This window comes from Coenobita brevimanus, chromosome 97, assembly GCF_032717465.1.
Source record: "Coenobita brevimanus isolate Jiangsu-jjx chromosome 97, ASM3271746v2, whole genome shotgun sequence".
Taxonomy (NCBI): Eukaryota; Metazoa; Arthropoda; class Malacostraca; order Decapoda; family Coenobitidae; genus Coenobita; species Coenobita brevimanus.
This window is the reverse complement of record NC_137050.1, coordinates 34,740,470-34,765,685: the sequence shown is the minus strand read 5'-3', so window position 1 is coordinate 34,765,685 and position 25,216 is coordinate 34,740,470. Positions and strand designations below refer to the sequence as shown.

The following is a 25,216-nucleotide window of genomic DNA, read 5'->3' as shown; positions in this document are numbered from 1 at the left end:
CGGAGTGCGCTCAGCTTGGGGATGACTGGAGTAGTGTCATGCTGAGAGGAGTCCGCATCATCTTCACCGTCCTTGTCGGAATCTTCAAGCTGGGTACTGACACCTGCAACTGAAGATGCGATCTCGATATCAGACAATGTCTGATACCCAGGATCGCCCTCGTCGTCATCCAACCACTCACGCACATCGTCCACATCAACATCGTTGCCATGTGTACGTAGCCATGCATGGAAGTCATCCATGTCAAACCCTAGAAAATGGTACTCCACATCCGTTCCGAGAAGCAGACGAGAACAACCATTTTCTAGTCTTGACAGGGACTTCCTTCCATGCACTGGCCCAGTTGTAGATTGCAGACTTGATGTTGTAGCGGCGAAGGTTTTCCAAAGTCTGCTGGCCTCGCGTGTCCCGTCCCTCCCTGCGCTCGTCCTCGTCCTCGAGAACAACCATCACCTCGTCCAGGAACTTCCTTCAGTATAGGCGCTTTGTTGCCACGATCACTCCTTGGTCCATTGGTTGGATGAGAGCAGTCATATTAGGTGGCAGAAACATGCACCTAATCTGGCCATTCTCAGCCACCAAGTCCTTGTCGCACGGGTGGGCAGGTGCATTGTCGAGGAGAAGGAGGGCCTTTACCTGGTCGCGCGGGATTCCCAGTGTCTTCGTCTGGTATGGCGGTGGAACCAGTCTTTGAAGATCTGGGCTGTAAACCATGCCTTCAAAGAATGGTACCAGACGACAGGAAGGACATCCATCACCCCACGAAGACACCAAGGCTGCTTTGCACGGCCAACAATAACGGGCTTAAGCCAGTGCATGCCGTTAGCATTGGCACAACACAAAGCAGATATCCGTTGCTTGGATAGCTTATGGCCAGGTACACGCTTCTCCGTCTCCTTGGCTAGAGTGTTCATTGGCAAAGATCGATAGAATAAACCAGTTTCGTCAGCATTGTAGACTTGACCGAGAGTGAGGCCCTCCCTGTCGATCAAGCCCTTCACCTTGTGCCGAAACTCAACTCCATCCTCGTTAGCGTCCAAAGCTTCGCCATGAGCTTTATGGTTGGTAAGGCCATGCCGTAACTTGAACGTGAAGAGCCAACCCTCGGATGCCTTGAAGTCTAGGGCATCGTGAAGCCTGGCGAACTGCTCAGCAGCAGCCTTCAGCTCTGTACCACGTACCATCACACCAGCAGCACGTTGTTGTCGATACCAAATCAATGTGGAGCGGTCGATTTCAACAAACTTGGGAGTAAACATCACCTTCCTCTCCACGTTGCGTTTGCATCTCGACGAGAAGTCAGCCGTGTACTGCATGAGTTTGTCTCGGGATCTCCTGATATCGAACAAAGTAGATCGGGCCAGGTTGAACTCGCGGAGGATGCGGGAAGAAGACCACCCCGCATCTACTTTCTCCAATATCTCCCGTTTCTTCTCCAGAGTCAACACCACTCTCTTCCTCTTCTCAGGCGGCAGGGCCATCATCACACACACCAATAGGAGGCACAAGAGCAGCAGGAGTGCCTGCAGCAGGTAAGGAACTACCACAAAAGCGAGCACGTGGGCGGCCATGACGACGAGCGTGCACTCGCGGCGAGAGACAGGCGGAAAGTGGGGAGGATGCAGGGGCACTCTATCGGACGTCGGAGGAATGATGCGCCACAACAAAGCTGTCCCACGCCGCGCGCGCCAAGTTCAAATTACGGGCGGGAGTTTTTTTTTTTTTTTTTTTTTTTCCCCTCTATTTTTTTGCAGTTTTTGGACCATTTTGGGAATACTGTATTGGATCCCGGGACGATTATGTCCGGTTAGTGGGGATGTTCGGATATTGGGCGTTCGGATATTAGAGGGATTACTTATATATATATATATATATATATATATATATATATATATATATATATATATATATATATATATATATATACAGGTAACTCGCATGGAACACGTGGGTTTCGTTCCTACCGTGCCGTGTTAGGTGCGAAATCGCGTATATTTAAACTACTTCGTATTTTGCTCCCTAGACCCCCCAAATGTGTTGTTTTGCTGTTATCTGTCACTGGTAATCACTAGAAAGCACTTTAAGTGGTTAGAAGGTTTATTTAATGTTATAACTCACAAATACAGTACTCCAGAGCAAAGCTTCAACACACAAATACTGTACGTAAACACAAGGAAACATTCCGACTTCGATCATAGGTAATCATATAAATCAGGTTAACTGGTACCAGTGCTTTGACTTACAAGTACTTACCAGAACAGTACATATTTAACTTAGAAATGCAGTACTGTGATATCGAATGATTTCAGTACATAATCTGTTAGGAATAGCTGGAAAAAAAAAAAATGTTATGAATACATTTTCACCTTTTTGATATATGTTTATGGTAGTTTCGAGTTATTTTTTACGTTATCGTTGTGCCCATGCTTGGAAAAGGGAGCGAAAGAGTTGAATTTTCAGTCCTAAATGAGAAAACTGCACGTCCTCTAAGGCTAGACTCTGCCACGGGAGAATAATGTGAAGGGTCAGGAAGTTGTGTCACAACTTCCAGCTCCCACACCACGAGAATGGCTAAAAATAGAATCGTAATGCAGTTTCAGAACTAACAATAAGTCTAATTATTACGAATACAGATACAAAGCAGAAATAAATACGTTTACGGACGGAGAAAACGTACTTCTTCCGTCATAACATGTTCATCTTTCTCCATCATTTTACGTTCATCTTTATCATTTTACCTTGTTATTTTCGCAATATATATTGTTGTCTCATAAACAGGGTGGTTGAGTGTGTTTTGCAAGGGAGGAAAAAGGTTGTATTTTCTGTCTGGGTCAAGATAATGGGTGTAACTGTGTGTGGTTAGGCATGGCCACGAGCGAAAAAATCGTACATCCACTCCTCACGATAGCAGGTGGTGAACTGACAGATGATACGTAACATGAGAGGGTGAAGTCAAGGTCAGTCTCATGTCTCAGATTTTCGTTCACTGCCCGAAAGTTTTCACAGTTTTCTACAAGTTGCATTGCATCAAATGATCCAAACCATTACAGCAGGTAAAGATACCAAGACAAAAATGTATTTTTCTCTTATTATAAGTCTTTAACGAACAAACAAAAATGGCAATATTCCGATGCCGATCATGGGTAATCATATAAATCAGGTTAACTGGTTACAAGGCTTTATTTAATGCTTTAATTGCTTACCAGTACATACCAGAACAGTAAATATTTAACTTACAAATACAGTACTGTAGAAAAGCAGTACAGTAAGAGTTTAACGAACAAACAAAAAAGGCAATATTCCGACGCCGATCATGGGTAATCATATAATTCGGGTTAACTGGTTACAAGGCTTTATTTAATTATTTAACTTTATTTAAGTGCTTACAAGTACAGTACATACGAGAACAGTAAATATTTAACTTACAAATACTGTACAGTACTGTGGAAAAAACGAACAAATAAAAAAGGCAATATTCTGATGCCTATCAGGTAAACTGGTTATAAGACTTTATTTCTTGCTTTAACGTTTTTTAATAGTACTTTAAGTTGCACATAAACTTACCAGAACAGTACAGTACTATAAATATTTAACTTACAAATACTGTGCTACTGTACTCGGGAATGTCTCACTCACTGAATAATTTCCCGCCTAGATCGTCATGTAATCAAAACAAACCGCGCGCTGCGGTGACGTTCGAGGATTTGATTTTTCAAAGGCCTCTCCTGCGTTAATTTGTAGTTTTCATAATGGTTTTTTAATCTTACATTGTCTTACATGTATCCCAGCCCTTACCGTGTATAATTGCGAGCGCGTTCCGTGAGATCGTGTTCCGTGCGAGTTACCTGTACAGTATATATATATATATATATATATATATATATATATATATATATTTATTTATATATATATGACATAGACAGAAACTTTGGAAATGGAAGCTATCTAAATATGTTTGCTGATGATGCAAAATACAATGGAAAATTACTAACAGATTCTTGCAGAGATCTACAAGAAGACATAAATAAGCTTCATGAATGGATCAATAAATGCCAAATGGAATTTAGTGTGAACAAGTGTTATATAATTAGTAAAAGTGAAACAAGATCAGATTGGGATTATAAGTTAGAAAGTTCAACCCTAAACATATCAGAAAGAGAGAAGGACCTAGGAGTGATTATCAGTAACAGACTATCTCAGGCTGACCACATCAGTGAGAAGGTACGTAACACTGCTTACAAATATGAGCATAGCATTCACATATATAAATGAAGACATGCTTTGAAAGATAATACAGGGAATCCACAACTTATGAAAGTAATTAGTTCCTGAAGGTCTTTTGTAAGTCATTTTTTTTGTTTTTTTTCCCTTAAACTTCTATCAGTTTTCAAGCATGTGTGGTTATTATAAACAAGCATAAATACAAAGACTGTGATACAGTATATATATATGTATTCTGTACAGTACTTCTTAAGAAAAGTTCCTTGTCCTTTAAAATTGTTCCTACAGTTGAGGGATTTAGCCTCTCGTGTCTCTGCACTCTCGTAATTATGTCCACTTTAGTTTCCATTGTAATTGTACACTGTTTTCTCCTGATACCATCACCATTTTCTCTACTTTTCCGTTTCTTAGACTTTGTGGGAGAAATAATCAAGTCTAAATTACAAAAATCACAGCTGATGTTACATGTGTTGATAACAACAGTGCTCTGGGTTTCCAAGCAGGAGGAAGGCTGGAATGCACAGTTGGCATCTGTTGGGGACCATGGACTTGTACTTGGCACGCGGTTTGAATCAATAATTTTTTTTTTTTTTTTTTAACCCCTAAAAACTATTTCATTCGTATGCGGATTTTTCATATGTTGATACTTTGTAAGTAGAGGTCTGAATGTAACATCATTCATCAGACCAACTCTGGAGTATACATCAGTAGTCTGGAATCATCATCTCAAAAAACAAATAGATAAGATTGAAAAAGTACAAAGGGCAGCTACAAGATGGGTACCAAGCTTAAGGGATCTAAGCTGTGAAGAAAGATTAGAAGAGGTTAATCTACCAACACTACAGAAAAGAAAGAAATGAGGAGACATGATTATGCTTTGTAAATGCATCTCAGGGAAAAAGAAAATAGACATAAATGAATATATAACCTATGAGGAAGCAACAGCAAGAGGACAACGCAAAAAACTACATAAAAGGAGAGGCGATACAGACGTAAGGAAATTCAGTTTCCCAATTAGGGCAGTTGGTCAGTGGAATGCACTGCTGAATGAAATAATGTGTGCCAAAACAATTCATAAATTGAAGGATATGTATGATAAAAGTGATTTAATACACGGGGCAGTATGAGCTTGACTCATTCCAGTAAGGATACAATTAGGGAAGAACACAGTGATGCCTTTTGGTCACTAGCACTGCATATAAATGATTGCAGGGTGTGTGCTGTATTATGCAGGGGAGTGAGAGAACAATACAGTGCAATGCGTATGAGATGAGATGAGATAGAGAGAGAGAGAGAGTGAATGGAGTACAAAGTGACCCAGCTGTTCAAACGAGTGCCAGGAGCTATGGGGCTTGTGCAGAGGTGTCAGAACAGATTTTGGCAATTAGAAACTTTAGCAACTATGTCTTCAACAGGTGATGATTGCTTTGCGTGTAAGTCTGCACATTGGCAGGCTTTTTGTTTGCCGCATTAATTGTCATAGTGGTAGCATGCATCAAATACAGGGAGGTAGTCCTAACTTATTTCCCATCGTTATAGCAATTTATTGATTACCAGGGAATTGGATAACGGATGTACTGTATTTTTTCCAGCGGTGGCGATGAGAGGATGGCAGGTGGTGGTGTTGGTGGTAGTGCTAACATGTGGGGTGGTGGTTGGTGTAGGGAGGGATGATGCTGCAACTAGTCCCATCCCCACCATTCCTAACCCACCCATCCAAGTACGATCTGCACCCACAGTCACGCCAGGTCCCTTGAGGAATGTGCCTGGGATAAAAACAACACAGACTACAAATGGAGGTGCGTTTATTAGTTGCCTCACCTTTGCATTCAGAATGTGACTGGTAATTACTGTGTTCCAGAAATTAACCTCCCCCCCCCCTTCTTTTTTAAATAGGAAGAAATTGGGTTAAGATTAGGGATGTGCTGATAGTATCGGTATTGGCAGTATTGGACTTTTTTTTTTTTTTTTTTTTTTTTTTTTTTTTTTAATCGGTATCGGCCAGGTAAAAATATGGCTGATGCTCTGATACTTCTCTGGTTTATTACGTGATTCAAGACACTCATGTTTCATGACATTGATAAACAGATGGTTATACTGTATTATATTATATTCGTTTTCGTTTTCGTTTTTAAAGGCTCCAACATGCTTGCATGTGTCGGCCTTGGTCGCCTAATGGCGGCTCTCCACGCTGCACGATCCATTGCAGCCTCCCTGTTCAGTCCCTTAACCCTAAGGTCACACTTAATGACCTCGTCCCATGTCTTTCTCGGTCTACCCCTCATAACCCCACCCCCAATATTAACACTTCTCACCTTCCTCACCCAATTATCATCCCCCATCCTCTCCACATGTCCAAACCACCTCAATCTACCTCTCCTCATCACAACACCAATACACTCCAGTCCCATCCTACCTCTCAACTCTTCCATTGTAAACCCAGCCCCTCCAGGCCTTGGACGCAGGGACGCACTGCACATCCACCTAATCATTGTCATTTCTGTACGTCTGAGCCGGCGAATGTCTTCCTCCTTCACTGCCCAGGTCTCACTGCCATACAGCATCACACTCCTAACACACGCTGCATACAAAGACCCCTTAGCACGTAGGGAGAGCCCCCTCAATGTCAGGAGAGGCAAGAGCTCCCTGAACTTCTTCCAACCACTTCTCACCCTAGCCACAGAGCTAGCTCCAGCCCCACCTCCAGCACACAACATGTCTCCTAAATAACAAAACTCCTCCACACACTCAAGAGATATTACATTATAATTACATGTATGATGTAACATTACCATATATTAATATTATGTATCGATAACTATATTGCTCCTGCATTAACAAAACTCATGTTACCGGAATCAAATAAATCAAAATAAAGTCAAATAAATAAAATCAAAATAAAAAATTATCAGTATCGGCAAAGTATCGGCCATTTGTTATAGTCTGACAAATCTAAACATAGGGTTTGGGTGGAGTCAGCCCGTCCCTGCACTGTTGCCATGTTTCCTAACCCTACGATGTATAACGCCTGTGGTTTGTGTAGTAGGAATGATACATAAACATAACTCATACTAATATAACTGTAATGAAAGTGCTGACATGTATCAAGGAAGAATAAAACTATTCTGCATACTATATTATACGATAATAGAGAAACGTGGCATAAAAATTTGGCAGTGTTGCTCTAAAAATATTCTAATTATTATTTACTTCCCCAACACTTCTAACATTGCTAATTAATTTAGCAAGTATAATTGCAAGAAAATTTGAAGGGATAAAAGTGGGAAGAGGCGATCCTTTCATAATTAAAATAAATATATCAAACAGCTCTGGGGTGGCAGCACTCACGCGACACATGTTTGTGTGTACGTTATGGGAGGTCACCAACCCCCTACAGGATTTAGGCCTATTGGGGAAACCTCTATAAAAAAAAACGCGCCGTGACTTTTACCTCAAGGGTGGTGCGGAAATAAAGTCAAAATTATAATCCATACATAAAAATGGAAGTAAAAAACCATGGATGACACATAACAAAATCTAGCGAGAGAGAGAGAGAGAAATGATAATAATAATAATAATAATAATAAAACTTTATTTCCACTAAACAGTGGGTATTCTTATACATTATACAGTAGTACAGCATACAGTATGAAAGTTCTATACACAATATAATACAAGTTGATACATACGGTGGAGAATAGTGACAGAGAGGTAAATGGTTTAAAAGGTGTGGGGACACTTAGGTTAAAAATAGATCAATTAAGGGATTTAGGAACGAAGGCAGTGGGAAGGATTAAGACAGATGGGATTGTAAGATTAGGGAGTTTGAGCAATAGGGTAGAATGTATGCTCTCAATAAAAGTATAGCAATTATCAACGGCTAATTATTATACAGGTGTTGATGGTGGGGGTCTATATTTATAGGAGGTGTTGGTGGTGGAGGTATAGCGGGTGTTGTTGATGGGGGTGTTGTTGGGGGTAGGGGTATAGGGGGTGTTGGTGGCAGGGGTATAGGGGGTATTAGAAAAACGGAGATCACAAGAGGGAAACAGTGTCAAGGTCATCGCTGATGGAGAGGTCAGCTCGGAAACGTGGCAACAGTGCAGGGAGGAGCTGACTCCACCAAAACCCTACGTTTAGATTTGTCAGACTATAGTATCGGAGTATCGGTATTGGCTGAAAAGTGGGTATCGGTATATCAGCCAACATCTTGATATGGGCATATCTCTAGTTAAGATAATAATGATGTTGCTACTTTCATTTACCATATCAATAAAACAAAACAAATTAGTGTCCACCCATTTCCAAAGGGTGGTCAGAATGGGGAGAGTAGAGTGACTGGTGTAGGTACATGGCCAGGGTAAGTGGGATGGGTGGGGTTGGTAAGTGGGTGCGTGTAGTGAGTGGGTAGGTGGACATGGTGGGTCAGTAGGTAGGTGGGTGAGGGAGTGGGAGGGTGGGTCAGCAGGTTGTGTCTGTTGGTTAGTGGGATGGTGGACAGGGTGGGTAGGTGGGCAGAGTGGTGGTGATTGGGGCAAATGGGTAGAGAGGAGGGGTGAGAGGGTAGAGTAAGCAGGGCAGTGTGTTTGTGGGGTGAGTGGACAGGGAGAGGGGACAGTGGGCTTGAAGGGTGGGTAGGTGGGTATGTGAGTGAGTGCATGGGCAAGGCTGATTGGATAGGTTTGCCAGTGGGTGGGAAGTGGGAGACATGTGAGATGGGTTGGGTTGGGTGGTTGTGTGGGTGGATGCACAGGGTGGGATGGCAGTCAGGGTGGGATGGCAATCAGGGTGGGTGGAGGAGTGGGTAGTGGGAAAATGGGTCAGTGAGGCTAAAAAGTTCATGATGGGAATAGGTTTATGTGGAAAATATGAGTATGGTAAGGGAAGTATGTCCCTGGTGAAACTGACCCAAACAGAATCCTATTTCCAGTGGGTAAAATTAGGTCCATTTGCAAATGTGGTGTTGCCACATGGGGAGAATGTAGACCCATGTGGGAAAGCAGGTGTGTGAGTTAAATAGGTCCAGGAGAGAATAGATCCACGAGGGAAACCAGGTTCATGGTGAAATAGATCCAACTGGGAAAATGATCCATGTAGGGGAAAAGAGGTCAGAAGTAGGCCCATGGAGGAAGAGTGCTACACAGAGAAAGGGATTTTGTGGTTAAAGTAAGCCCATGGAGAAATGATGTCCATGGATGAAATAGGTCCATGGGAAAAGTAGGTCTGTTGGGAAACTAGGTTCATGTGGAAAATGTTTGTGGATATAGGTCCACAGTGATGATAGGGCCGTGGGAGAAGATATGCCCATGAAGGAAAATTATTTAAAGGGGGAACCGGTCTGTCGGGGAAATAGGTGTTTGGGAGTTGACATCTCGGGGGTTCTTGCCGAAGACTGTTGTATGTGCTAATTTTTGTGAAACATTTATCGGCCATAATTATTATCGTTTTGAACAACTATAAAGTCTACTCCACCAAAAACTGCTGTCACTTGGTACCCATATACAGTATGTAGATCCCATAGGATCATCATCATGAAGTAGAGTGGTTTATAAGAGTGATTATAGGAGATGTTATTATGAATGGTATATTGCAAACATTATCCATCCATCCATCCATCATCCAATCCTACATTGCCCCATGAAGAGCGTAGGAGCCCGGGGCTAGGCATTTGGTCCCGACATTTAAGATGAGAGTGACCAGCCTCGCTCATCCCTGATTGGCATTACATGAGCAATCAACCCCAACCACCCCTTGGATATAAACCTTCACCGGCTCAATCCGACTGGAGTGCCGTAATTACCCACTAAACCACCAGGTGCCTTGCAATGAGTGAGAAAATTAGATACTAAATTTGCCTGGTGTGAAAACACAAGAGAGATAATCTTACAATGATGTGCTGTTGTTGAAGGGCTTAGGCCTTAGAGGGTGTGAGGTACAATTATGGTGGTCAACAACTGGTGTGTGTGTGTGTGTGTGTGTGTGTGTGTGTGTGTGTGTGTGTGTGTGTGTGTGTATGTGAGAGAGAGAGAGAGAGAGACTGAATCACTGCCACACTAGAGGACTATTCTTTATAGCAAGTGCTATTTTTTTTTTTTTTTCCAGTGGTGCAGAGGCTTATACATGTTTGTCATCAGTGACCCAATATTCCATGGTTATATGATAAATATGACTAAATTTGTCTTGTGTTATTCATAAAAAAAGTGCCAGCTTTATGTTAACAGGCAGACATCAACACACATGTTATGTAGCACTGGTGAAAGAGAAAGAATATGTATACCATGTGATCTGTACCCATCTGTAAGCGATGTGTTGAGGCGATACGACATACTGAAGATGGGGAGGGGGGTGAGGAGTTGAGGGCAGGGGAAGGAGAGGCAGCAGGGCTGTTAAGATTGTTCGATTTAACTGTTCATCTCCTGTCGACTAGTATGCCAATGTGTTAACGATACTTTATAATTATAAATGAGAGTGTACGTAAATGAAGTGTGTATTAAAATCACACTTTCATAGCATATTGTCAAGAATAATCAACAAAGTGCAGGTGAGAACACAGGAATTGAGGAAAGAGGAAGAAAAAAAAAAAAAATCCACTATGGTGTAGCAATTTTGCATAGAGAAAACAAGTGTTTTTTTAACAGTATCCATTCTATTCAGCTGTAACTTATCATTCATTCAGTTAAATCAGTGAATTAAGTAGGTAACAAGAAGGAAGATCCAGAGAGTGCTACTCTCCTGCCCACTGTCCAAGGGCTGAATATTTTACTTTACCCAGTGCCCTTTCCCCTTGATCAGTTACTCTCAAATATGAATTGTTCCATTCATGCCCAACCCTAAACCTATCCACTATGTTTAGTTCAAACAGTTTTTATTACACACAATGCATGGGTCAAGATTTGACCTTGCCTTTGACCTTGACCTTAAATTGATTATTCTCAGTCATTCCTTCATTGTTGTCTGAGCCTTAATCCTTCCACAAGCTTGGTTTTAATTGGGTAAATATTTAGGTTAACATTACTTTGTATACCTTTGATCAAAACCTGCAACTTGGTTCACATAAACAACAGATCAACCCCTTGGCTAACCCACAGCCCTCAAACTAAGTTTGGTTAAAATCAGTTAAACTTTATTCTCTTCACAGACAGATAGACAGACACCCTGTCAAACAAAATATAACAGACACTTAATTCGCAAGTGCAGGTGTAATAAGTTTATGTAACACAGCAACCTGACAAAAGAAGTCTCGTGAGAAATAGTAGTGTAAAAAAGAATGAGCCTTTGAGAATGAGTGTTCAAAAGAGTGTTTGTATTGGGGAAGTTGTGTGAGACGAGAGGAAGCATTGGGAGTGTGCACCAGGACATGGAAATGTGGAGAGGAGGAGTGTATAAAGAAAGGGGAGGTAGCATAGAAAAAATACTATGCGACGGATGGAGAGTGTGTGGAGGAAGAGTGAACCAGAGGTTAATGGAAAGTGAGCATGCAGGAAAGTAGTAAATTGTATGCAAGGGAAGAAATAAGTATGGGAATGAAGGATTGTGTAAAGGAGGAGGCAGACTTGAGGACAAAAGTGTGAGTAAAATGAGAGCGAGAGAGAGAGAGAGAGAGAGCGAGGGCTAAATGTGGTAGATATGTGGGTTTTAATGGGATGCTCGCGTGTAACAGAATGTGCGTAAGAGGCAGAAGAGAGGGGACGGAAAGTTTGTTTCAGAGTGTAGGAATGGGAGCTTTATTAATATGAACATTAATTTCTTTCTTCATTTCATTTTTCATTCTGCTTCAGTCGAGCAAAATAATTGTCAGAAATAAACATTTTCTTGCGTGATCACCGATCGGTCAAACCTCACATGGAAAGAGGGATTCATTCATACCCATTGAACTCCTCTGCTTCCATGCCTGATAATTGTAAGTTTAACTGTAATTCAGCAAAGCTTGTTATTGTTGAGTGAAGATGAATGGGAGTGGCAAGGTTTGGTGAATGAATTTGGGACAGTGTGTAGGAGGAGGAATCTGAAAGTTAATGTAAACAAAAGTAAAGTTATGGTGTTTGAGATGAATGAAGTCACAGAGTGTGCAGTGAGGTTGGATGGTGAGGATATGAAGAATGTGAGTGCATTCAAGTACTTGGGTAGTGTGATGAGTAAGGATGGAACTTTGGGGGATGAAGTGTGTGAAAGGGTACAGCAGGGAAGGAAGGTTGTTGGTACACTGAAAGCAGTGATGAGAAATAGGGAGGTGAGTATGGAAGTTAAGAAGTCACTGCATGATAGTATTGTGATCCCTACCCTGACGTATGGAAGCGAGGCATGGACCTTGCAAGAGGGGAACAAGTCAAGAGTGAGAGCAGTGGAAATGAGTTACTTGAGAGGAGCATGTGGAGTGACGTGGAGGGACAGGTTGACGAATGAAGAAGTGAAGGAACGCTGTGGGGTAGATGTGGATGTGGTTGAGAAGATTAGGAGAAATACACTGTGGTGGTTTGGACATGTGGAGAGAATGGAGAATGAAAGACTGACTAAGAGGGTGTGTGTAGGTGAGGTGGAGGGAGGGAGAGGGAGGGGTAGACTGAGGATGTGGTGGAGGGATGGAGTTGAGAGGTATATGAGGGAGGGGGGGGTGAGTTGGGGGGAGGGTAGTCAAATGGTGGGTGACAGAGCGACTTGGAGGCATTTTGTCTGCGGCCACCCTTTGCGGGATTAGGGCGTCGGGCTATAGATAGATAGATGTTATTTTGTGTATAGTATTATATCTTTCCTTCAGCTTCATTATGCGCACTCCATACTTTAACCTAGTAAGCTTAGTAAGAAGACTTCTGACATCAGCTTCAGTGCACCTCTGGCCCATCTAGCCTGAACCATGTTACACACTTGCTGAAATGAATGTACATTGCTCATCCAAATTAGATATATAATGAGTATTCCAGCTATATTTTGTATGCATGTATTATGCATTCACTTGGTTTATATACCAGATACTAAAAGGTAATCTCAAACACTGACCTGATCATAATAATGGGGTTTACCAGTCCATTCATACCTCTGAACCTATGATGTAAACAAATGCCACATCTACCAAACCATGCCAGCCACTGTACTGGTTATCAGTGCTGGCAATAATGCATTCTGAATGACACCTCACAGTACACCCTCCCACACCAGGCAAACTGCACCCCCTCCTCCCCAGACATCCCATTCTGTTTGCCAACACTTTCCTTCAAAACGACAAGGCAAATGGAACCCAGACTCACCAAAAATCATCTCTCCACGATTATTACTGTAGAAATATAATTCAAACGAGCAGTCATGCCTCATGTACACAAAGTAAAAGAAAGAGAATGTGACAAAATTCTCTGAAGGTACAGAACAATACTTCACCACACTAAACATTACACCATCACCAACATTAACCCGTACATAACAGAGTTTAACAACATATTACTCAGTGCAGAGAAACAACATACTACACAAGGCAACAGAAGACATTACAACCCAAATTACACTGGAGATTGCCTGCCTCATGAGACAACACAACAGGCTTACACACAGCTTCCCTCTCCAACATACTGGAAACATCATTACAAGGCTACAAGAACAAAACAGTGAGCTCAGTAACCAAATTAGTACAGAGAAAATGTCTGAACTGGAAGGTGTTTGTAACAGCTCTTAATCACTCCACAGACTCCTCTTGGCTCTACAAAATACTTCATAATCATTTAATCACAAATGCTCTCGAAGACCTATGCCACCATCACCTGCAACATATCCCTCACTATAAAGAACAAGCAAATATACTCATGAACCACAGTGCAAGCATAAATCACATTACACCAGCATGCACAGAGTTTGAAGAAAAGTTCTCTCAACATAGGGAGCCATTCTACCTAACTCCATTGCAACCTCCTTCACTGTAGAACAGACACGTGATGTTCTCAAGAAAATAAAGGCCTCTAAAAACACAAGGGTGGTTGGCATCAGCAGCTTGCATCTGAAACTTTTAGGACATAAGGCATCAAGGCCCTCACAAACATCAGGAACTATTGATATGCACACTGTATAATTTCCAGTATTTGGAAACATGGAGCAGTTATCACTATACGTAAACCAAACTGAACCAACAGACTCTTCTTCTTACAAACCATCCAAAATACTTGAATGCCTCATCTTTAATAAAGTCACACTCCACATCACCCTTGCTCCATTACAACACAGATTGAAAGCACAGTATAGTACTACACCCTAAAATCACTATACTGACTAATCTGACACAACAAACATCAGATGGCATCAGCTTCGCAACACCCGCACAGCACACGCTTCGCACAACTATAAATACTTACTCAGTGTCAAACAGGCTGTGTTACAGTAACGTTATTGCCCACAAGGTTATCCACCCAAAGGCCACCAAAACCGCTCGATGTCAAAAGGCTAGAAATGAGTCATAACTTGGGAACCAGTGGCCCAATTGGACTGGACTTTGTTTTATTCTTCAAGGTAGACCATTTTAGTGGTACCTTGCTCTGGCAAAAATTGCGCCACAATGCACTGTTTTTGCTGTTTTACAGCAGCAAATAGACAAACCAACAAACATACAGAAAATGGATCATTATAATATAGATAGATAGATTAGTAAAGCATTTGATGCCATCCTCTAACACAAACTAATCTAGATATACGACACAAATATGGAGACTAGCACCAAACGCTGGTTTGCTAACTACTTGGTTGACAAGCTTTTGTTACAATGTAGGTTGTCATCACAAGCACAAAATTTCCAATACGAAGGTCCCCAGGACTTTGTTCTCTCACCCACACTCTTCACCTTATACATGCATGATATTTTTGCTCACGTAATGCCACTTAGGGATGAGTGAGGTTGGTCACTCTCATCTTAATTGTCAGGACCAACTGCCTAGCCCCGGACTCCTACGCTCCTCATGGGGCAACGTAGGATTGGATGATGGATGGATGGATGGATGGATATTTTTTCTACATCCCAGCCACCCGCAATCATTATGTGCAGCTGACTTTACCATGACAGTCATACACCACATTGTTGACACCCTGCACACTGCAACAGGACTACCTCAGCATACTTCTGACTTGGGTCAAGACTACAGGCTGATGCTTGCCCCAACCAAATCCACCACTTCACTCATCACCTACAGTAAACATGAACAGAGATACTTCCCTCTCATCACACTAAACCCGAGAACTGCTACTTACATTATTAAATGCCCAGTGGGAGACTGCAACTTTCACCACTTCGGTTGGGCAAAAAAAGAAACAGTAATTTTCCTCACTTTGCTTTGACGACAGTAAATGACTGACAACTTTATATTGATGATGTGATGGCATCTGTAGTTTTTTTCAGCCAGTCTCCCGAGTCTTCATGCTGTATATTTTGATGCAGTCTTCCCTGAAACTTGAATATTAAAACACATGTCATGACTAAGTATTGAAGATACTGACCAAAGAATTGGCATGCTGTATTGTAAAATATGTTCTTTCATCTCATCCTGCTAAAAAATGTACGGTAAGTGAATGAAACAAATTTTTTTTTTTTTTTTTTTTTTTTTTTTTTTTTTCTCTCCATCATTGGACAAAATCCTTGAACTTGGCTGCATAATATACTATGAGAGATACTGACTTTATCTTAGACATGCACATACTTAACATATTCTCTTTCATGTCAAAGAAGTACAGCTATAATGGTTTCTGATGTCATCAAAAAACCAGTGATTTTTTTTGGGGGGACACAACCAGATGGTGGGGATTTCCTAGTCCTGCAGTTTATGGGTTAATAATATCCATGTGCTGCACACCCCCTCTGCTAAGCTCCTTTGAGTAATTATGATACCAGACTTACCATCAGGGACCATGTACAGTACAAGACATCAGGAGGTAGCACACCCCCAGACTCAGTGCACTAAGGTCAGTTAAAGGGCCAGACTTTGGGGAGCAGAAAGGATCGCTCTCCTTACTGCATTAAATCAGTAATTTCCTGTGCATCCCCAGCATTAGCTACCATCCTGTACTTGCAACAAAACCCTGCAGACCATACAGAACAATCCCCTGCATATCACCACTGGCATCATCAAAACCACTCCCACAGCTTACATACATTCTGAAACCAAAGTCCTTCCTGTCAGAAACTACCTTGATATGTGAGACACAGAGTTCTGTGCAGCAGCCTATGCCAATGCCCCATTCATTACATGACAGACACACACAACATACAGTACTTTGGCGCATAAAATATTCACCAAACAGATATTATCAAACCCCCTACAACAGTGTCTTACCTTCAGACATTCTAGCACTGGCAGTGAAGAAACACCCAGATACTGTACTTACTTTACACACAGGGCAGTGCAGCATCTCCATGAGAACACTATATTACAAGCCCCCCTCTTTACATCCACCTATCAGAGATGTCCGTGTATAGATATGATTAAGTACATCTAGCTAGGCTTAGATCAGGACATCACCCAGCCCTCCTCAGCTACCAGCCTAGATTTGAGTTGGGTGGAATCACAGATGATGTGCCTAGCTTGTAGGGTACGCCTACATAACAAATCACACATAATGGAGCACTGCACATCACATGCTACACTAAGACTCAGACACAATATCAGTGGTGCAGGGATTGTATGGGACAACCCCACAGAGGCAGTTGCTTACCTAATCTGCTCAGTCAGGCAGACCAGGGTTGAGCAACAAAAGCAACAACAGTAAACTTTCTCATATCCAAATTAATTTAAACCATATGTGCTCCCTACGTGTCAAGTGGGTTGGTGGAGGGTTAGTGCCCCTCCATGTAAAACAGAGTCAAATGGCCACCCCGTATGGGATTATGGCGTCTGGCAATAGATAGATAGATAGATAGAAGGCGTATTCGGGTAAATGAGGTTTCCGGATACACAGAGTTTTATCCAGAATTACGTTACAGTAAACTCAGTTATTCGTCATCGCAATATCTGTCCCAATACAATATCTGGCGCTGCTGGATTGGCTCTGTTGATGCAGTATCTGGTGAAATTATCCAATATCCATCTCTGAAACAGGACAAGACCAGTGGTTCTATGCAATATCTGGTGCCTAAGTGTATCACCCAGCTCGTAAATGGTAGCTATCCGGCACTGTATTACTGAATTGTATCATTATGGAAGTTAAGAAGTCACTGCATGATGGTATTGTGATCCCTACCCTGACGTATGGAAGCGAGACGTGGACATTGCAAGAGGGGAACAAGTCAAGAGTGAGAGCAGTGGAAATGAGTTACTTGAGAGGAGCATGTGGAGTGACGTGGAGGGACAGGTTGACGAATGAAGAAGTGAAGGAACGTTGTGGGGTAGATGTGGATGTGGTTGAAAAGATTAGGAGAAATACACTGAGGTGGTTTGGACATGTGGAGAGAATGGAGAATGAAAGACTGACTAAGAGGGTGTATATAGGTGAGGTGGAGGGAGGGAGAGGGAGGGGTAGACCGAGGATGAGGTGGAGGGATGGAGTTGAGAGGTATATGAGGGAGGGGGGGGTGAGTTGGGGGGAGGGGAGTCAAATGGTGGGTGACAGAGTGACTTGGAGGCGTTTTGTCTGCGGCCACCCTTTGCGGGATTAGGGCGTCGGGCTATAGATAGATAGATAGATCATTACATTACCATATATAATATTTAATTTTCATCTTTTACTCATGGGAAAGTTTTTAGGATAGATGGTCAAGAGAGATAGTAACGCAATCTCCAGCTTGACACCGAATATTGAGTCAATTAGAGATACTAGGCAGTATCTGATGTTTCATGTGATTTGGCTTAGGGCCTAGCTGAAATACACTGGATAATTGAGAGTTTACTGTAATCAGAAAATGCCCCTGGACCCTATGGAAGCCATAGGAAACATATTTTCCTTTGATTACAGTACATAATATAAGTATAAAAATGCAATACCATCTACCTGGTATCTATCTATGGCCAGATGCCATGATCTCATAAGGGATAGTTGTCTTTGAGTCAGTGGTTTTACAGGGAGGGGCACTAACCCTCTGCCAACTCACTTGTTGACACATAGGGAACATGTATGGGTTGGTTACAGTATATGGTTACCACCCAGTGTTGTAAATAGTCTCCTAGCATGTAGGAAACCATTAGGCTTGTCGCTCAATGTAAATCCACCTGAAAAGGAAAGAAAAGTAATGAAAAGTGACAGGAAAGATGAGAGAAATAGGAAGAGAGGAGGGCAGACAGAAAAAGGATTTTTAAAAATGAAAGAAGAAGTAGGGAGCACTACTTCAAGTGAGTGGATGCTGGTTGCCACCACCTACCACAAAAGTGCAATGCAATACAGTAAATAAGGAATTACAAAGTACATAGTACAGTAAAACCTCGATATAATGGAATTCAGTAGACCAGAATTCGCTTTTATCGGACTCGAGGAGCTACCGGACTAAATTCCTATACAGTGATCATTCTAATATCCGGACGCCCAATAACCGAACATCCCCACTAACCGAACTTTATCGTCCTGGGATCAAACATTCCCAAAATGGTCTGAAAATCCAAAAAAATATTTTAAAAAATCGATTTTTTTTGTCGTTCGTAATTTGAACTTGCCGCGCGCGCCGCGTGAGAGCATTGTTTTGGTTCGTCATTCCTCCGACGTCCGATAGAGCGCCGCTGCATCCTCCCCACTTCCCGCCTGTCTCTCACCGCGACTGGACCTACGCTCTTCGCCATGGCTGCCCACATGCTCGCTTTTGTGGTGGTGCCGTACTTGCTGCAAGGCCTCCTGCTGCTCTCTGCCCTCCTCTTAGTGTGTGTGATGATGGCCCCGCCTCCTGAGAAAAGGAAGAGAGTGGTGTTGACTCTGGAGAAGAAACGGGAGATATTGGAGAAAGTTGATGCGGGTTGGTCTTCTTCACGCATTCTCCGCGAGTTCAACCTGGCCCGGTCGACTTTGTTCGATATCAAGCGTTCCCGAGACAAGCTCATGCAGTACACGGCTGACTTCTCATCGAGAAGCAAACGCAACGTGGAGGGGAAGGTTATGTTTACCCCCAAGTATGCAGAAATCGACCGCTCCACGTTGATTTGGTATCGACAGCAACGTGCAGCTGGTGTGATGGTACGTGGAACGGAGCTGAAGGCTGCTGCTGAGAAGTTTGCAAGGCTTCACAACCCCCTAGACTTCAAGGCATCCGAGGGTTGGCTCTTCGCGTTCAAGTTGCGACATGGCCTTACTAACCGTAAAGCACATGGCGAAGCATTGGACGCTAACGAGGATGGAGTGGACGAGTTTCGGCACAAGGTGAAAGGCTTGATCGACAGGGAGGGCCTCACTCTCGGTCAAGTCTATAACGCTGACGAAACTGGCCTATTCTATCGCTCGGTGCCAACGAACACTCTAGCCGATGAGACGGAGAAGCGTGTACCTGGCCGCAAGCTTTCTAAGGAATGGATATCTGCTTTGTGTTGTGCCAATGCTAACGGCATGCACCGGCTTAAGCCCGTTATTGTTGGCCGTGCAAAGCAGCCTCGGTGCCTTCGTGGGGTGATGGATGTCCTTCCTGTCGTATGGTACCATTCTTTGAAAGCATGGTTCACAGCTGTGATTTTCAAAGACTGGTTTCACCGTCACTTCGTCAAGGAGGTCATCCAGTACCAGACGAAGACACTGGGAATTCCTCGCGACCAGGTAAAGGCTCTCCTTCTCCTCGACAATGCACCTGCCCACCCGTGCGACAAGGACTTGGTTGCTGAGAATGGCCGTATTAGGTGCATGTTTCTGCCACCTAATACGACTGCTCTCATTCAACCCATGGACCAAGGAGTGATCGTGGCAACAAAGCGCCTGTACCGTCGGAAGTTCCTGGACGAGGTGATGGTTGTTCTCGAGGACGAGGACGAGCGCAGGGAAGGACGTGACACTCGAGGCAAGCGGACTTTGGAAAACCTTCGCCGCTACAACATCAAGTCTGCGCTGTACAACTGGGCTAGTGCATGGAAGGAAGTCCCTGTGAAAACTCTTGAAAATGGTTGGTCTCGTCTGCTTCTCGGAACAGATGTGGAGTACGATTTCCTAGGGTTTGACGTGGATGACTTCCATGCACGGCTACGTACGCACGGCGACGATGTTGATGTGGACGATGTTCGTGAGTGGTTGGACGACGACGAGGGCGATCCTGGGTATCAGACGTTGTCTGATATCGAGATCGCGTCTTCGGTTGCTGGTGTCAGTCCCGAACTTGAAGATTCCGACGACGAAGGCGATGATGATGCGGACTCCTCTCAGCAGGACACTACTTCAGCCATCCCCAAGCTGAGCGCACTCCGGGAACATCTAGAGTTCGTCCTAGACTACCTGGAACACCCGGACTGCGACAGGGAGATGGGGCCCTTGGGACTCGTGGAGGAAGTGCGTGCTTTCCGGCAGCGCATCATCAATCGCCAGAATCGTCGGTCCTTGCGTCAGTCAACGATTGACAGTTTTTTCAGGCCCGTAACCCCCGCTGTGCCAAGCCCTGGTTCCACTCCGTTGCCTCCCCAAGACAGGCCCTCATGCTCCGAGCCACAGCCCAGCACATCAGCTACAGTGGAGTCACTGCTCGATGTGAGTTTGCGGCTATCTTCAGAGTCTTCTGTAGTCGGTACGCCATCACCACGACCCACCAATGCACCCCTTGGTCGCCTGCCAGTGATACTCTCGGACTCTGACAGTGAATAAACAGCAAGAACTTCTCCACTAGACCACACGGGAATTTTGAATGTTGTGCAGTGAAAAAAACGGCGTGTTGTGTTAAGGTTTTCGAAATGAGAGAAAAGACTCAGTAGAAAAGAAATTTAACGTAACTAACCTTCTTTGTTTTGGCTTTAAAAAATAAAAAAAACTTAGGAAAAGTTAATGTGCAACACTAAAAATTAATGGAACATTATTTGGACTAAAGTGAACACTGTGAAGAGAACGGACTTCTGTGTGTTATTGACTAAGTTCAGTCCAAGACTTCAGGAAGAGTGTACTGCAAGTGCTTCAGGAAATCGTTCTTACTGTCAGAGTCCGAGAGGAGGCGGTTATTCATCGAGGTGGCCAGGGACTTGCTGTAAGTAGCCAGAATGTTTCATATTGTACTTTTTTCCATACTATACTTACCAGAATGTGTCATACTGTACTTTTTTCCATACTATACTTACCTCATGCATGTGCAGTAGGAATGTGTTTTTCAGAGTTAGGTTCGGTTAGAGTCCATAAGTACCAGAATGTTTATTAATGTATGAACATACTTCTAAACCCACATTTTATGTTTCTTTTGCATTTATTTCAGTCATTTATGTGCCTTATTGGTGTGATTTGGGTGTTAAATAGGTGCTATGCATGTCCGGAGGGAGTTGTATAGGTGTTTCTCTGAGTTAGGGTCCATAAGTACAAGTCCATAAGCTGGGGCCCAATATCCGGACGAAACCAATATCCGAACCTACCGATGGCTCTATTGATCCGGATATTGGAGGGGTTACTGTATATCGGAAAAAGTCCGATAAAGCCAGAAGCAGTCCTGACTGCCTGACCACGTCAGGTATGCTCACCACAATAAGGTAAATAAAAGACATGTTTTTCAGTTTACAGTACGGTATTATTATGTATATTGTACCATTTGATTAATGTAGTGAAGTTATAACACAGTACAGTACCTCAGTGGTAGTCGAAACAGTTTAAAAACATTCATGCGATCCGGACTAATGTCTGATATATTGGAAAAAGTCCGGATTAGCAGGGGGAAATCCGGATGTCACTTTTATCGGAATTTCACGTTTTTCGGGCTGGCTTGGGCCTCAGTTAGTCCGTTATAGTGAGGTCCTACTGTACTCTGTATGTTAAGCTGACCTTTCTTGTGAAATACAGTGCAGTAGGCTAGGCATAACTTTTTTCCTGATATGTATTTTTTTTTTTTTTTAATTGTAATAGCATACACTTAATAAAACCACTTTACATCTACCCAGATTCATTTAGCTTTGCATATTGGTGAGTTCTGATAAATTAGGTTAGATTAAATTTGCATGGTTAGGTTGATATTTATCAGTATGCTGGGTGGTAACTATATATAATCAACTCATGCATGTTCCCTCCGTGTCAACAAGTGGGTTTGCGGAGGGTTATTGTTCCTCTCTATAAAACAGCTAACTCATGACAAGCAGCCACCCCTTTCGGGATTGTGGCATCTCTCTAATAGGTAGATACATATATGTTTGGTTAAATAACTGTACCACTGCGCTAAAATCTGCTAGTGCCTCACCTCAGTACAAAGAAAAAAATAAAAAATAAAAAGCTTTACTTCTAACCTTGATATCTCAGAAAGACCACATTACTCACCAACTCTTCTTTTTGTGAATGAAAGTATCCCCATGTCTCTAGGTTGTTGCGTTGATGAGTAATGACATGTGGAAGAGGACTAATTTTTGCCATGAGAACAGGATGTGTTCGTGCATCTGCCTGCAGCCCTGACTATGGCTTTGCTCTCAATGTGACAACGTTTCCGTTATTAGAGAGAACTAGACACAGTGGTGTCCAAGGCGCCCTGTGCCACCATCACTGATTCCATTCCTAGTATCCTTGGAAAGAGGCTTGGCAGGGATGAATGAGGCAAAAGTCCATGTGAGGTGGGAACAAAATAGAACGAGAAAGGCTAAGAAAAGGTCGTCCTACACCTGGCAAAGTCACAGAGATGACTGAGGTATGAATGGGTAGGCTGGTGGGAGTCTCCCTCGAACTTTTGGTAAGGAGATAAAGTGGCTGCCACTTCAAACAGTGCCGGGAAAACAAATGAGGTTCCTGCCTACAGCTGGCACCACCCAGACACTGATTTTTTGACAGTTCCTACCGACACCTGGCGGTTAGGGTTCGTGTTTTGCAGGAGGGCTTAGGTTAGGTTGTATTACAGGTATTTTGTTAGGTTAGATTACTGTACTTTGTGTTAAGTTAGGTTTTGCTAAGATTATGGTTGTGTACATGTTCTGTTTAGAGAGTATTTAACCTTAGGCTCTAAAAAAATAAATACAGTAGCTAACTTGTTGAGCTTAGACAATAATCCCCCTCAAAGTAGGCCCCTTCTGACTTGACACACGTAGCCCAGCATTTTTTCCACTTCCTTAAACATTTTTCAATATCAGTTTTTGGTATCTCCCGCAAGTGCTTCATTGCATTTGTCATGATTTCTTCTCTTGTCTCCAATCGGGAACCTTTCAGCTAAGTTTTGAGCATGGGGAATAACCAAAATTCACACGGAGCCATGTCTGGTGAGTAGGGAACCTGCTGGGCCTGTGGGATGTTGTGCTTGGTCAAAATTTCCTGAATCAGTGACCTTGACCTACTTTTCAAGGTCACAGGTCCAAAAATATCCAAAAATCATGAATTTGCAACCACAATTTACTCCAAAACAATTATAGATACATGAACGTGGAAGGAAATCCCATAATAAGATTATTTTCCAAACATTAATATACAGTAGAAAAAATATGAAGGTCATTCATGCATGACATTATGGTATTTCAAACACCCCAGTTTTCAGTTGCTCTTCCATGCTGTAAAAAACAAGACATAAATTAGGCACTTCTTGTCCCAAGGTCTGTATGCTTTTCGGTAGGAGTTTGACCAACTTTTTTTGAGTTACAGTAAACCCTCGATATAACAGACCCCAGTATTGCGAATTTTGGATGTAACGAACGGCCAAATCACAATCGAACTTCCCCTGGATTTTGGGAACAGGGGTCGCTAAATGAGGGGGTAGTTCGGGAATCAGCCCACAGTGACAACAGCATCCCTTCCTGGCACAGTAAGTGTACTTCAACAGCATCCCTTCCTGGCACAATAAGTGTACTGTGATAGTTCTACATTATACAGTATTGTGTTCTTGTTATAGGTATTGTATTTATATGTACAACTTCATTCAGTATTGTATTTACATGTACAACTTCATAAACCATGGAATTCTCCATGTAAAACTTCCCAGAGTTTGTTAGGTTATGTTTGAGTATGTAGGACCGAATGACTCCTGTTACAGTATAGCGAACTGAGTTCGGTAATTTCTTGGAAATACCAACCCCTTGTATATAGCAAACTTTCCGATATAGTGAGCCACCCTCCCCCGCAATTAGTTCGTTGTATCGAGGGTTTACTGTATTTCGTTAAACGAGTTTCAGTGACCTTCACCTACCCTTCAAGGTAACAGGTCCAAAAATGTCCAAAAATCATGAACTTTCAACCTCAATTTACAGCAGAACTATTATAGATGCATGAACATGGAAGGAAATCCTGTGATAAAATAATTTTCCAGAGATTTATATGGAAAAAATATAGTTGTCATTCTTTCATCTATCTATCTATCTATCTATTGCCAGACACCTCAATCCCGTTTGGGGTGGCCACAAACAAATCGCCTCCAAGTCGCCCTGTCCCCCGCCATTTCACTGCCCTGCTCCCAACTCACACCCCCCTCTCTCATATACCTCTCCACCCCATCCCTCCATCTCATCCTCGGCCTCCCACTTCCTCTTCCCCCCTCCACCTCACTCACATACACTCTCTTCATCAGTCTTTCACCCTCCATCCTCTCCACATGGCCAAACCACCTCAGTGTGTTCCTCATAACGCTTCCTATCACATCCACATCCACACCACAACGCTCCTTTATATCCTCATTTGTCAGCCTGTCTCTCCATGTGACTCCACAGGCTCCTCTTAAGTAACTCATTTCCACTGCTCTCACTCTTGACTTGTGTCCTAACAACAACGTCCAAGCTTCACTTCCGTATGTTAGAGTTGGTATCACAATACTGTCATGTAGTAACTTTTTCACTTCCATGCTCACTTCCCTGTTTCTTATCACTGCTTTCAAAGAACCAGCAACCTTTCTTCCCTGCTGTACCCTTTCAAGCACTTCACCCTCCATTCTTTCATGACAACTATATTTCTGGCACCTCACTTTTCAGTTGCTCAGCCATACAGGAAAAAAAAAAAA

The 25,216-nt window shown here is 42.8% G+C and overlaps 1 protein-coding gene across 1 annotated transcript in view; it reads left to right on the top strand.

Moving 5' to 3' along the window:
* Window positions 1-5,821: 5,821 nt before the first annotated feature.
* Window positions 5,822-25,216, top strand: part of LOC145413653 (uncharacterized) — a 204,735-nt gene continuing 185,340 nt past the window's right edge. Inside the window, exon 1 of the mRNA XM_080283311.1 lies at window positions 5,822-6,020. Within this exon, the coding sequence (XP_080139437.1) occupies window positions 5,822-6,020 (199 nt within the window). The remainder of the gene's footprint in view (window positions 6,021-25,216) is intronic.